The 14,267-nt window shown below is 44.3% G+C and overlaps 2 protein-coding genes across 18 annotated transcripts in view; one reads left to right on the top strand and one right to left on the bottom strand.

Moving 5' to 3' along the window:
* LOC118503296 (dedicator of cytokinesis protein 3) overlaps positions 1–14,267 on the top strand; it is a 53,058-nt gene that overhangs the window by 25,561 nt on the left and 13,230 nt on the right. For 16 of the 17 annotated variants that reach the window (XM_036036390.1, XM_036036402.1, XM_036036395.1 and 13 more), the window contains 2 exons: positions 8,728–8,848; positions 8,931–11,744. In XM_036036390.1, coding sequence (XP_035892283.1) covers positions 8,728–8,848; positions 8,931–11,744 — 2,935 coding nt within the window. Of the gene's footprint in view, positions 1–4,116; positions 4,692–8,727; positions 8,849–8,930; positions 11,745–14,267 lie in introns of those variants that run through there. The other variant, XM_036036407.1, reaches the window with a different exon arrangement.
* Positions 12,051–13,818, bottom strand: LOC118503301 (pre-mRNA-splicing factor RBM22). The gene is made up of 3 exons (XM_036036413.1): positions 13,575–13,818; positions 13,455–13,508; positions 12,051–13,367 (listed from the first exon to the last, which is right to left on the bottom strand). The coding sequence occupies exons 1-3, from the start codon at positions 13,626–13,628 to the stop codon at positions 12,144–12,146; spliced, it is 1,332 nt and encodes a 443-aa protein (XP_035892306.1). The 5' UTR covers positions 13,629–13,818; the 3' UTR covers positions 12,051–12,143.

Below are 14,267 nucleotides of genomic sequence, written 5' to 3'. Positions count from 1 at the left end.
GATTTTAGTGGTGGTTTGTCGGGTTACTGGCATCTCATATGCCAGTGACTTTCCTGGTTATATGTGCATAGTGCAATAAGTTGTGGGGAAGTTGGACGTTAGAACCAGAAAACTTGAACGTCAGCCTCGCGGACGCGCATTTTGTGTGTAGGCAAGGCGTCATTTCCATGCTGATTAGAACCACTCGAGTCCTCCAATCCTACGACTATTTACCGTAGGTATGGATCGATGAAGATGTGAGCGCGGGACGATGACGAAGAAGAACTTGAACTTGATTCTGCCTAATTTCCATCTGCTTCAATAACCCCAAGATTACTTGCCCCGATCTTCCTCTCCTTCGCTCGGACACTCCGATCTTTCCCGGTATGTCGGTATGCTATACTGTGAAGTGTTCCGTGCCCGACTGCTGCTGTTATAAAAGCTGCTTGAAATTCATCTCTCTACCATGGTACGGAAAACCAGTTCTCATCTTCTGGTTGTTTCTGATATATCTTATCCCCATTACCTTTTTTACCTCTTTTTCCGAAAAGCTTCAAGAAACGATCGCACTGCCTGCGCTGCACCAAACGGCCGGTACCTCTCGCGGTGGTTTCGTTTCTCTGCAGTTGCCTACCAGTGGTCGTCGGTATTGGTGATTGTACACCTACATGCGCAGGCGAAGGAAGCATGAATTGCAGCATATGGTGAGATCCTGTACATCGATTCCCTTTTTCCGTTCCATTTTATTCTTGGCTTGGAACGAAATAATGGTCGGCTTATATGCTACCGCGCTACGACATCCATCCGCTTTATGTCTGGATTTGGCTTGCTATTTCGTTTCTTTCGATGAGATGTAACTCACTGTATCATGCGCTACTGTTTTGCGCTCAAAACACGTCCACTCGATCGGGCCGACAGTGGTTTTTGTTGTTGTTTTTTATTCATTCTTGGGATGGTCTTTTCGTCTTGGCAAAATATTAATTTAACTGCCATAAATCAACACGTCACGTAGCGCACCGTGGTACAGTAATTACTTTCGGACGTTTTTAGAGAGTTGCCTTAAATACCAACCACGGCGCAGGGTGCATACAACTTCCAGAACCGTTGTCTGGAATGACTTGAATGGTTAAAATGACTGTTCGTTCGTTTGCTTCCAGGCATGGTCATAATGCTATGCGTTTTGATTGCATTTTTTCTCCTTTACCATACTGACACATTTAACTTGGCAGCTTACGGTCACCTTCACGAGGCAGCGTTCGCTCGCTCAACCTACATCAGGGGCGAGTCGAAGTCCAGCGAGACAGCGGACCTCGGACCGGGTAGATTATCAGCGGCAGCATACTAAGTCATCACTGAACTGAACGTACCTGGCTACCGATTCTGTTCGCTTCCTTTCACTAAAGCCCCGGTTGAAATGATACTGATCGTTTTAGCGATTTAGTGGCGAACAACGTTTCGCCGGAGACTTTGCGCAGGGCTTACTTTTCTGTTGTTTCTTTTAAGTTCGCTTGGGCCAGCGCCGCGTCGTCCTGTTGATGTTGATGGGGATAATTTGTCCGCCCACTTCACTAGTGGTTGCTATTGCGAGGTGTTAATTTAATGAGTTTACCTCGCCGAACGAGAACCGCTCCGTGCTATTTTTTCAATTACTACTATATAGTACCGGAATCGCTTCGTTAGTATGCTGTCATCAGGTTTCACTTGAATGGTGAAATGTATGTGATATATTGATTGCAGACCATGTTGTTCTTATTGCGATAACAAGAAATGAAATATTGCTGTTTAAATCAGTAGCTTAATTAAAGCTCTTTTGCAGAGTGATAAACACAACATTTCACGTACTATGTGATACTACACGGCAAGGCCACCCCAATATAATGTTGGCTTCTTGAAGCTGTATACATAAAGGTAAACAATATATACTGCATCAAAAATACAAGATAGTTTTTTTTATCTGCAGTACAATGTTACAAACTTTAAATGTAATTCTTCTAGGTGCGCCCTGCACATTACTTAGTTTTCGTTTTATGTTCTCTTTTTTGTGACCATGAACGAAACATCCAATTGATAATGTTGCATAGAGTGAGTAGAGTGAGTATACTGGGCAATTTTGAAATTTGCCTGTAAAGGAAAATATTGTTGTAATTTCAGCAAACGAAGCCAATCGAAGAAAGCGAACAATAATTAATGTAACTCAATAGAAAACAAGAGACTTTAACGGTAGCATACGTGACAAACCTGTTATCAAAATTGTTGGTGAAATATTTTCTGTTATTTTTATTTATTTTTATTTAATTGCCATTTGTATGTATTTCAACGACTCATTGTCCAGTATTTTCCCCGGTGCTGGCTGTGCCTCTTGTACTAGCTCGATTCGAATAAATGTGTGGTGAATTCCTCGGCATCACAAACATTAAAGGTTCTGATTGTGATTTGTTGTCTGTTGGTAGAATCGTTGCTGAGAACAGTTGCAGATATTGTGCAATTTTTTATGTATTTTGTCTTTATAGATATGTTACTGAATGCGGTACTGTTGTCATCACTTTTAATGTTGTAGAGGTTTATTATGGTTTTTAAATTATTAATATTTGTATTGAGTGGCGGCCTCAGTAAAGATTACTTTATGTATCCAAATTCGATTTGAATAAATGTGTGGTGAATTCCTTGGCGGTCCGGTGGCCGAGGCGATAACGGCACCGGTCATCACAGGACAGGGGTTCAAATCCAATCCAGACCGTACGCCTCCCCGTTCGTAGGGCTGACTACTTTACTGCGGGTAAATATAAGTCACAGAAAGCCAGAAGTGGCAGGCCGAGACCTCTCGAGGTTGCAGTGCCAAGGAAGAAGCAGAAGAAGAGGAATTCCTCATCTCCTTTGAGGCGTAGCTTGTTTATTCATAGAAATCGCCTGTGGTACTACAAAAAAATCCTAATAAACATAGACAACACATATTAGAAAGAAATAAATGATTCCGAAGTAATATAAATCAGAAGGATAATGAGGAATTCTCATCATACTAGTTTTTAAGTCATAGTTTAAATATAATTTAAGATCACTAGAAACACGTCGCGAAGGAATGATTTTAGAGTTGTTTATAGACATCAAAGGATTTGAAATATTTTCTCTGATTGAGGTCTGTGCTTAAGCGTTGATGATAGCGGTGGCGTATGTGGTAGCGTCGCATTCGATTAAATGTGTATAGTGACATAGTGGTGTAATTATAAGTGTAGTAACCAAATTGTACTTAAAAGAGATGAGGCTGGTAGATAAAGAGACTAATGAAGTCCTATTAATGAAATTCTTTATCTTCCAAACTTACCAACTAATATCGGCTTGTGTACCCATGCATTAAAAAACTTAATACGTTAATAATAATGTTTAAACCTACAAGCTTCTAAAAATCTCGGTTTCTATAGCAAGGTTTGTTTGTTATTCTAGTAGAACGCCCTGACCGTATCGCTATCAGCAGCACGGTTAATGGTGTCAAAAATAAAAATGTTTGAAGCATTTATTCAGTGCACCACCGTTGAAGTTCATGGTCAACGGAAGTTCAGTGTGCGTGTGAGGGAAATCGTAGACACAATGGAACAACCCACAAACGAGGAAGGAAACCCACCATGTGAAAGCCTTCCGTACACAATGCATTCACTATCGCAAGGGTTGTGTCTCATTGTTGTAGTTGTGTGGTGTGGGAGAGAAAAATGTGGCAGCAATTCAACCAACTCGACGACGACAGTCTGACCTCTCTTGAGTGTGAGAAGAGCTTTTCTAACCTTATGCCGGTACCAAGATGGGTGTGTATTTGCGCTCACCTCGGTGTGTGGATTTTCCAATCCAATTTTCATCAGTCCCATATGTTCCACCTGTTCCATGTGTGCGAGTTTTCTTTGGCGAGAGAGCGATAGGGGAGCCTCACAAATCGGTCGCGTGCAGTGCGAAGAAGGGTTAGCAGCCATCGGTGGTGTGCTGATAGACGGTGGGGATATTGTCATCGCCGATGTTGCATGGATGGATATGTGTCAGTAATGAGCTGATAGTACTTGTATGGTGTGCGGTCGCGTGCCTTGGCTGCCGTGTCGTGCACAGTTTGACGCTAGCCGACAAAGTTAGCCAATATGTAACATCAGTTATCACTTTCCACTCGAGAGGTCCACAAGAAGCCCGAGTGTGCCGGTCGTGAAAGGCGCTACGAAGTAACACTTACTACTACAAATCAGTTGCACACAGGTGGCTTAATGGCGCGCTGCTGATATGAAAGATAGAGTCGTCGGTACAACGAGTGAGACGTTGTCATAGTTTCGACCGGAAGTGATTTTTGTTTGGCCGATGGTGATTTGTAACACATGTTTAAGGTAGTTAAGTGATCGATTGATGGTGGTGCATCGGGGTGCATGCGGAACCGTGTGATAGACATATTGTTGGCAGTACCTATCAAATGTGCCGCGTGCCCCATTTCCGTTTTCCAATGAGGTGTAAATGGTGCTCTAGATAATGTGATGAGGTTGGCGCATGAAGCAGCCCATTCCCCTGAACGCAAAACAAGAAACGTCATAGTGAAGCTGGTATATTGAAGTTGCATCAATTTCAACAAATTAGGAGCAACCAAAAAATATGACATTTTATGTCCCATTGCACCGGCAACAGCAGCAGCACCGTCACAACAAGGGTGATTCACAATGGAGCAGGTTTGATAAGAGCAGCGCCAAGAACAGGTACACTTTTTAAATGTGTCGGTGTGCGGGTTTGTCTTTGAACGGTTCAATACACATGCAAGACAGCTTAGAAGGGAGCCTAAGTAGATAACAAAATAAAAACATCGTCCAATGGTTTATCAAGCTACCACCCACATGTAACGCGTTTGTTTTGAAACATGCTACGTTTTAATAATTTTAAACCCCTTTTAGGGGTTTTTGTTCATTTAATAACTATCGCAACATGTATACCAGATTCGTATCTGGTATTTAATCTAAAATGTCTGTTTATAACAGCTGACGCAGTAAATACAAAGCGATTAAACTATTTTTATCGCTGTATGAGCTAGTTTTTGCGGGTAATTTGCTAGTAGGATTAGCTCGTGGGCATTTAAATTGGGTTTCAGGTGTAGAATGAATAATTGAATTAGTGTTTTACCATGCTGCTTTTCGTCTTTGTTGCTTGAATTAAATGCTGTAAAATCAAAAAGAGTTTACAGTATTGAGCTATCGTACACCCATTGAAGCGGGGTTAGTATGTCACCTTTTGTTTAATTTAAAAACATTTAGCATTAAAATTTAAAAACCCCCTAAATTTGTTTCGTTTGGCGGGCATTAATTGTTAAGTGCATAATACAGCTGTATTTATTTATTTATATTTTCAATATAACGGCCGGAAGCCGTATTGCATTAATGCAGTTGTAAACAAGGCAGAAAATAAAATGAAATTAGAAAACAAAAGAACCAATACTGATCAAGTATATCTTTAGTTTTATGTACAATTAATTATATTATTGAACGATCAGTACAAACATGATTTTGACTGTGTTCGTGAGATGCGTAGCGTAGAATATAAACAGGGGAGAACTCTTTATTATCTGCTCATCAGACATAATTAAACTTATTCGCATTATGTATTATGTATTATGCATATTCATGATTCGTGGCATTGTATGCTAATGAATTTAAGATTGTCATTATTTTCTCTTTACTCTAGCAGTCTTCCTTGATTGTTAGGGGTTCTTAAGTTTTTGCTAACTAAACGACTCCTACCATAGAAAACCGCGGGAATTTTCACAGCGTTATATATTCCAAGCTAAAGAAATTAAGAATTAAGGCATTAGAATCAATGTTGTATTCATTAAATACACATAACAATCACCTTGTGTACAATGTATTTTGTTGTGACATAAAAACATTGATTTTATGGGCAATAATTTGTTTACCAGCCATGATCGACCAGCGGTATCGAATTTCACACCAAGTACTGATCGTGCATCATAATGTCCTTCCTTTTACTTTCATGGAACTATGAACTACTATACATTTTGAAGATACATTTTGAAGATAAAAGTGATGTAGAAGTGCACTTTCCCTGTTGTTTGGGTTGTTAAACCAACGAAAGTGTCAAATATACGTTGCTTTTTCGCATGCAAACCAAGTTAAGGGTCTCTTGAACCATGAACACAACAAAAAAATCACTTAGAATCTCATAATCGTTCAATGCCGGATGAAGCAGCGTGCATTATTAAATTGACTCGAATGTAAGCCATACATGTGCTAAACCACAGGTTAAGAAGCGGGATGAAAATAAAACTCGAAACTGTGTAGGCAGCGGCCAGCAACGTACTCCGCTGTACCGCGCCGTGTTAAAGATTAAGGTTTTAATTTCGCTCCCCATCATTTATGCCTTCTCGCCGATGGGTCGAACGGCTGGATGGGTCAGAATGAACAGCCTGGCAGTGAGATGGATCCCTGGCCCGAAGATCGCGCAGGGTTTCGCCTTCTGGTTTTGAGTTCGCCGCCCTCTTGCACTTTCGCTTCCACCCTCGTTTTCGTAGAAGCTCTCTGGCAAGCGAGCGCCCGCAGTCAGCAGCATCGTCAGAAGCTGCTCGGAACAACCACCAAATTAGTTTCTAACGAGCCTCAGCACTGAATGGTTTGCACAGCTTCCCCGCGTTCTCTATTCATCCATTTCTTCACTCATTCTTATGTATCTCGTTCTTTCTCAGTCGTGTTTTGTTCATCAAAATGCTTCATCAAAAGGAAGGGTTGTAGATCATCATTGTTCTTTCCTGCAATAAATAGATGTAGTTCTGCTATTTTTACGCCAGAAGTACTCTGAAGTATAATTATCTTCTTGGTGTGGCAGACATTTGCAGAATATTGTAATATTCATGTTTCTTCCATTACTTTGTACATATTTTTAATGTGTCTTTTCCATTATTACCTTTAATTGTACACCTAAAGTCTGTTCCACGTACATCATAGCATGCAACTATTCCAGTTTCATTGTCTAATAAGTAACTAGAAAATAATGTAAGATAAGTAAATATAATTGTAATGAATAGAAGGGAAATTAATCGATTAAACAAGAACGACAAAACATCCGATAGTGCGATAATGTAAAAGACGAACCGGATGACTGGTTAAAGCAATCTCAGCATCTGTGGTGTAACTCCATCACTCACTGGAAGTAGCTCATGCAGCCTGGCACTCATCGATTTGACGAAACGATTTCTCACCTGAACGTCTATGCCCATTGGTCGCAAAGGTGTGTGCGTGTGCCGCGGTGAGTGCCGGCTTCTGAATTACCCTTGGAAAGCTTCCAGCATTATAATGCGCCCTGCTTGTTGGCAGCGCAGAGGAGGCTCGTCGCACACCATTGGAACAGGTTAATTCTTCTCAGGAGTTTTTAAAAGAGCCTTCCCCGGAGACTGCGTGAAGGTACACTTGCATCTCTCGTGGCTACAGCGACTAACCATCGCCATCTTTCGATCGGTCGCGCACACATACACACGTCGCGATCATGGGGTGCGTTCGTTGAATGGCTCTTGCTTCCTTTCCAGCCTTTTCCTCGTCGCCGTCGCATCCTATCTGCCCTTCAATTGATCATCTCTTAGTCGGGGCTGGCCGTCTGCATTTGACGTGAGGTATTTCTCTTTATGGGCTTCTTTCTTGAGCGTTAAATATCCGGAGCCTCCTACTCGGTGGCGTTGTGTGCAACGTTGCCAAGTTGGTGCCGTAGCACCACATGTCAACAGGCGTTGGTAACAGGAGCATAGCATACGGTGTATGTTTTTGCGCGTACTTGCTTTATGTTTTGCGCAGCGCGAGGAGGGTACATGCAACCGGACCTCAGTGTGTGAGGTTGTCAACGTGTTTTGTCCCAATGCAGTGAAAGCAGAAAATTCACAAAATTGTCCATGGTGCCTGTGGGTAAAGTAGCTGCAATCGTAGCATTTCCAGTACAGGTCCCGGGGACAGGACTGTCACTGTTGGCTGCGGAGTGCTATGGCGAAGGGGGTGGTCGTAAAAGAGTCATGAGACGATCATGTTTCTTTAAATTGCTTCATTTTTTCTTACCATTAGTTCTCACAGTTTGGGTCTGGCACCTTTGTAGCGCTTCGTTGCCTATGCGAATTTATATGTATTCAGCGATCAAGGGCCAAGAGAAGATCCAGGACGGGAAGAAACAATTCCATTGTTTTGGACACTTTTTAGAGACTGTACTGAGTTTGATTGTGTGCGATTGATTTAGCATTGATTAATTCACCAACCTTATAGATCGTCGATTCTTGAACTTTGTATCATTTTTAGCCATAAGACTTGTAAATAAAGGAATGGAAAGGATGGAAGGCTAGCGTGTGCTAAATCAATGTTCTCTTTTTTGTACTGCGCTGCGTTCTATTCAATTTCAACCAATCAATTTATTCAAGATGCACCAGTATCTTAATTATCAGCATGCGATTTTATTGTAAGATCCAAGGAAAGAATTGAGGACAGCCGTATCGTTAAAGGACATAAAGGAATAGAAAAGCATGGTGGGCCAGTTTATAGAGACTTAGAATCATTCGGCTTCGTGCGTCTCTTAGTAAACGTATGATAGAATTATAAAATACGAAAAGCTCTTGATATCAATTTTAAGAAGGTGATAAAATTTTATTTTATTTTATTTTATGAAACAATCTTTCACCAACAAAACAGTAGTTTTGGTGGTCCATTCGTAACAGTTTAAATTAATATTTGTTTCTGCTTCTCATTTCTATTATTACAGAAAACTTGGCTTAGATCTGGTACCTCGATCAGGCACCCTGGCAGTGGATCCACAGAAAATTGGTATAGTATCACTGCACCAAGTACACGTTAACAGCGCTGAAAATGCAAAGGCAGCATCGGTATGTTACCTACGGTAGAACGAACGGCTCGTAATGTGAGCAGCCATGGTATAACTCTACTTTGCTTTTGTCAATTTTGCAGAACCGAGGAACGCTTCGGCGAAAAGCGGGTAAAAAAATACACACGCATCATCTGTACTTTTGCATGCGTGATTTTGGCCACCGGATAGGAGACGATGCAGAGATCTATTTCTACCTGTACGATGGCAACACGAATCGAATGCGTGCGCTTTCGGAACGCTTCCTAGTGCGGATCGCGCGTGACGGCTTCTCGACGTACGTGGAAACAAGTCATAACTGTACCATCTTCACCGATCTTGGATCATCCGACCTGAATCAGGACCTTTACCTGATCGCCAACGTAATGCGCGTGGGCAAAATGCTTCACTCGGAGTCGGTAAAGAAGGGTGACAAACTCACGACTACGACGCACGCCTACCGGCGGCCGTATGGCGTTGGTGTGCTGCCGCTGAGTGAAATCGTCCAGTTCGATTACAGCGTCGAGTCGGAGGAAAAAGAATTTAGCTTTAAGATTTTCCAGTGCGAGGAGAAAGACTATCACCAGCTGCACGAGCTGATCATAAAGAAAGCGAGCGGAAAATTTCAACCGATCAATGCAAGCACCCAGGGCCACTACGGACTGGTGGTGTCCATGAAACTTCTGCACGGCGAAATCAGTCAGGCAAAGCTGGAGCAACCTATTCTGTTTCAGGGAACGGCCATTACCAAAAAGATAGGCTTCCCCGATGTGATTATGCCGGGCGATGTGCGTAACGATCTGTTTCTGACGCTCGAGCGTGGCGAGTTTGAGCGCGTCGGCATTAGCACGGCCAAGAACATAGAGATTACGGCGTTGGTGCTGGATGAAAATGGTCGCGTGGTGCAGGAGTGCATCGCGATCGCGTCCGGAAGCCCACTTCAGGCGTACTACAAATCGATGGTGCTGTATCACAATAACTCGCCGGCTTGGAATGAAACGATCCGGATGTTCGTGCCGATCGATAAGTTCAGCAAGGCACACGTTCGCTTCGAGTTCCGCAGTTGTTCGACGAGGGATAAATCGGATCCGAAGCTGTTTGGATTTAGCTTCGCCCGGCTGATGGAGACCGGTGGTGCAACCATAGCCGATGGAGCCCATGAATTGTACGTATACAAATGTGAAGACCCGCTAAAGGTGCAACCGAACGTGTACCTACGACTGCCCTGTTCGGCCGGTGACCGGCAAGCGCTGGGTGACTCACCCTCACCATACCACCGCAGCTCGAAAGAAGCCTTTTACGTGCGCACGATCCTTTGCTCAACGAAGCTGACACAAAATGGAGATTTACTATCGCTGCTGCAGTGGCGCAACAGACCGGAAGGCATACAGGACTCGCTGCAGCGCGTACTGCGACTGCACAATGAGGAGCTGATCAAATTCTTGCAGGACGTACTGGATGCTCTGTTTGCGCTATTCTCAACCGATGATGGTAACAGTACGCCCCACTCGGGGCTTGTGTTTCACGTGCTAGTCAACATATTTAGTCTGATGCAAAGTAGCAAATTTCAACACTTCAAACCGGTGATGGACGCGTACATACGCAATCATTTCGCGGCACCGTTAGTGTACCAGGGATTACTGTCGTCGGTTCAACACCTGGCGGACTGGTTGACGACTACCGATAATCTGGAACCGATCGTGCAGTGTTTTAGTTCGCTCGAGTTCATCTTCAAGCTGATCATCCAATCGCGCAAACTGTTTGCACACGCATCGGGCGGTCAATATGAGGACAAGTTTAAAAATGATCTGTTTTCGGTGTTCCTCTCACTGAATGGCATGCTCGCTGTGCCAAGCACTACCCAAATCCTGGCGACACAGGAAGCGCTGCTCAGCAACGCGGGCGTCGTGTTTGAGCAGCTGCGTACCATCATTACCCGCCCGGAGCTGGAAACACTCGTGAAATCTATGTTAGACGCAGTTCCGAAAGACGCCCAGCCACCGCTGATACAGGCAAAGCTGAAATCCATCAAGGATATGGTTTCCGGCCAGCTTTTCCAAGACGACGAACTGCGCTCCGTTATACTGAACATTGCCTGCAAACATCTTCGCATCCATTTAGCACGCAGGGACGAGCTAAGACTGTGCTCGGACATTCTCGCCGAAGTGCTGATCAAGCTGTATGAAGCGAAAGCCAAAACGGGGGAGAAACCATCGAACGCCATCCACCACGATCTGGACACATTGTTTGCGAACATCTTTCCCATACTGCTACAAACCATCAACGTGCTGAGCAATGGTGGGAACGAAAACCTCGTCTGCTCCCTGTTTGCGGTGAAGCTAGGCTTACTACAGCTGCTCGATGAATCTCACTACCAACGGATGTGGGATCGACAGCAGAGTGGCAGCAGCCCGACTGGCGGTGGATCGATTGTCGGTGGAAAGGAGCTGCGTGATTTCATTCAGCAGTGTTTGGCCATCTTCAAGGACATTCTGGAACAGGATTGGATGATTTTCTCGAAAGATTGGTTGGTGATGAAGATGGCCGCCAACGATGTATTACGGCGCACGCTAGAGGAGCTAGCAAAGCCACTCGTATACCGATTCCTGGGTCCGCAATCGTTCGATTCACAGCTGTGGCGGACGTACTTTAGCGTTGCGGTTATATTCCTCACCCAGCCATCCCTACAAATCGAGCAGTACCACGAGACGAAACGGCGCAAAATATTGAGCACGCATGGCGATATGCGTGTGATGATGGGCTTTCAAATATTGAGCATGTGGGCTCAGCTCGGTGAGCACAAGTTGCACTTTATTCCGTCGATGGTGGGACCATTTTTGGAGGTTACACTTGTACCCGAACCGGCGCTACGGAAGGCTACGTTTACGGTGTTCTACGACATGATGCAGTGCGAACAGGTAGGTGGAAAAGGTTTTCTTTTTATATTTAACTAACAAGATTTCTTTTGTATGGAACTGTGAGAAAGCATTACACATACATTCGTTTCGGTAAATGGGGAAGAAGTAGAGCCGTTTGAAGTGGATTTATTGGTGGGTTTTCCTCGTTATACTTATACTGGGGTAACGGGTACAATGGCCCACTTAACTTGTGTATACCACGCAGCCGGATAGGATAGTCAGTCCTTGCTTCGGACGAACGGTTCAAAGACCCGGTTCTAGCGTGTTGAAAACACGCCCCGCTACTAAGGCAAAAAAATCATCGAATCGCTTCCAAAGTTTGTCTGATGTCGGTAAAGTTTATTAAATGTTTATGATACATGAACTCGCTGTATGATCACATTATTGCAGTGACTTTTGCTACTTTTTCAATGCTCCTAACCGCGCCGGATCCTGACTTGGATAATGCAATTGTTGCTGATGCATTGCCGGTGGCATCATGGAATGGCCAGAGCCTCCTCCAGCACCGCTGCTACTGCTGGTTCCTGCTTCACTGGCGCTTGCACCAGCTCCCGCCGCAGAGGAACCTCCAGCAGCTTGCTGATACATTGAAGCATAACTTGGCGCACCGGGAATCAGTCCCGGCGGCAACTGATGTATCTTCATTCCCGGTGGTAACACGGCCATTTCCGAAGCCTGCAGATTAAAGTAGTCCGTTGGATTTGGTGGCATGGGTAGCTGTCCTGGAAGTCCGGGTACGGGATCAAATATTCGGTTACCACCACCAGCACCACGCGGAGTGGAGTTCTGTGCATAGGCCGTTGATTTGGCCTGCGAGTGTGCCCACTTGATTGTCAGCTTCTTCCCACCAAGCACAAGCTTGTTGAACGTTTTTTCAGCGGCCAGCTCCGCAGCGGCTCGTTTGGTGTACTGCACGAACGCACATTGCTGTCTCGGAACGAGCGACACAGAACGAATTTCGCCGTAATGGTAGAAATTGTCCCGTATGTCAACCTCGGTTAGGTGCTCGCCCAAGTTGCCTACGTACAGTGTGGTGATGGTTTTGTCTTCCGGCGGTTCCAACGTCGGTATCGAGGCAGCCCGTTTCATCAGCTTGTCCGCAACCGGATCGTTGCGTCCGTAGTATCGATCACGAATGTTCTGCTCCGACAATGGATCGTCCGGTTCGACGGGTTTGTCGTGCCGGTACGGACACTCCTCACCACGTTTACATTCTCCCTTCACCCAGAACGAGCAGATGTGAGGTAGATTACGCTTGTAGTATGGTGCAGTGCGTGCCAGCTTTGCCAGCATATCGCTTGCCGCCAGCGATTTGCCCACCGTGCCAGCGGCAACGGTATTATCATCACCCGCCTTTAGCTGTGACTCAATGTTTTGTATGTAGAATTCCTTGTTCACGTCGCTTTCGGGAATTTTGTCCTGAATCTTCAGCGCAGCGTCTCGAACCTGTGTTGGCAAACCGTACTCCAGATCCAACAGGCATGTCTGACAAACGTTTTTCAGCTTGCTGCACGTTTGGCAGATTTCTGTCTTCTTGAACCGCATTCTCGCACCGGGACACCAGCGAAATATGGTAAAGGGGCGTGTGCAGATTTTGCATTCCTTGCCATAGCGTTCTTTTATCTGAAAGGGGCAAACGGGAATTAGTTTGTGTTTTGGTGAAGTTGTGTTGGAGATTCGGGTGCTTGGGTACGCTACAAGCAAACTTACCATGCGAACGTATGGATTATCGCCAAGGCATGTTTGACAAAGTATTGGGAATTCCTAAAACAAAAAAGGTAAAATCGGAAACATAAGCGTAAGCAAAATATGGGGGCAGCATCAACTTACCGAATCTTCCCAGTTTTGTCGATTGTACGTGTTTGTAGTTTTTGACATAGCCATTTTGAACGCTTTTCTGAATGTTTGCCGCGGTATAGATGCAAAAGAAACGAAACCAAGCCGCAAAATCAAGATGCAAGCTGGCTTTTGGCTGGAAAACTTGTTCACAAACTGCAAAAACACACGCTTGGAAAATACAGCACCTAACTTTTTTTCTCTGTTCTCTGTTGTGACAGCCCTGCAAATGACGTTTGTGTTTGACAGAAGACCGGGCGAAATGGCAGTGTTGCCAATTAGTCATGCGCTGAATTGCTCGATTGAAAAATACGTGGAAAATGCGAAGGAAATGCGTTGAGCTGTTGGGAAAAATGAATCCCTCAAATATTCAAATCTGTTTTAAATATTTGTTTGCATTAGTCTTTTCCTTCATCGATGGTAATATATGCAAGCGGTGGGAAGTGTTGATAAAGCAATAAACACTTTATCATGGTCCGTTCCCAAGACAAAACACACCTTTGACCTTCTTTGTATGACGCGTTCCAATCTTGAACATTTTATATGTGCCAGGCCGCGGACATCGACCTTGTTTTATTGTGTGGTGAACAATTTGAATGCGGAAAAAGAACCAATTGCCACCCTTGCTGATGGGACCTTAATGCCGCTACTTTAGCCTTTGATGAAGCTTACGTTTCATAAGCTGAA

Source organism: Anopheles stephensi, chromosome 2, assembly GCF_013141755.1.
Source record: "Anopheles stephensi strain Indian chromosome 2, UCI_ANSTEP_V1.0, whole genome shotgun sequence".
Classification (NCBI taxonomy): domain Eukaryota; kingdom Metazoa; phylum Arthropoda; class Insecta; order Diptera; family Culicidae; genus Anopheles; species Anopheles stephensi.
This window is presented reverse-complemented; position numbering and strand designations above follow the sequence as displayed.

Coding starts and splice junctions, on each gene's coding strand:
- LOC118503301 (XM_036036413.1), bottom strand. CDS start 13,628: ATGGCTATGTCAAAAACTACAAACACGTACAATCGACAAAACTGGGAA. Junction 13,509..13,574: donor GACAAAACTGGGAAGATTCG/GTAAGTTGATGC, acceptor TTTTTGTTTTAG/GAATTCCCAATACTTTGTCA. Junction 13,368..13,454: donor ATAATCCATACGTTCGCATG/GTAAGTTTGCTT, acceptor TGCCCCTTTCAG/ATAAAAGAACGCTATGGCAA.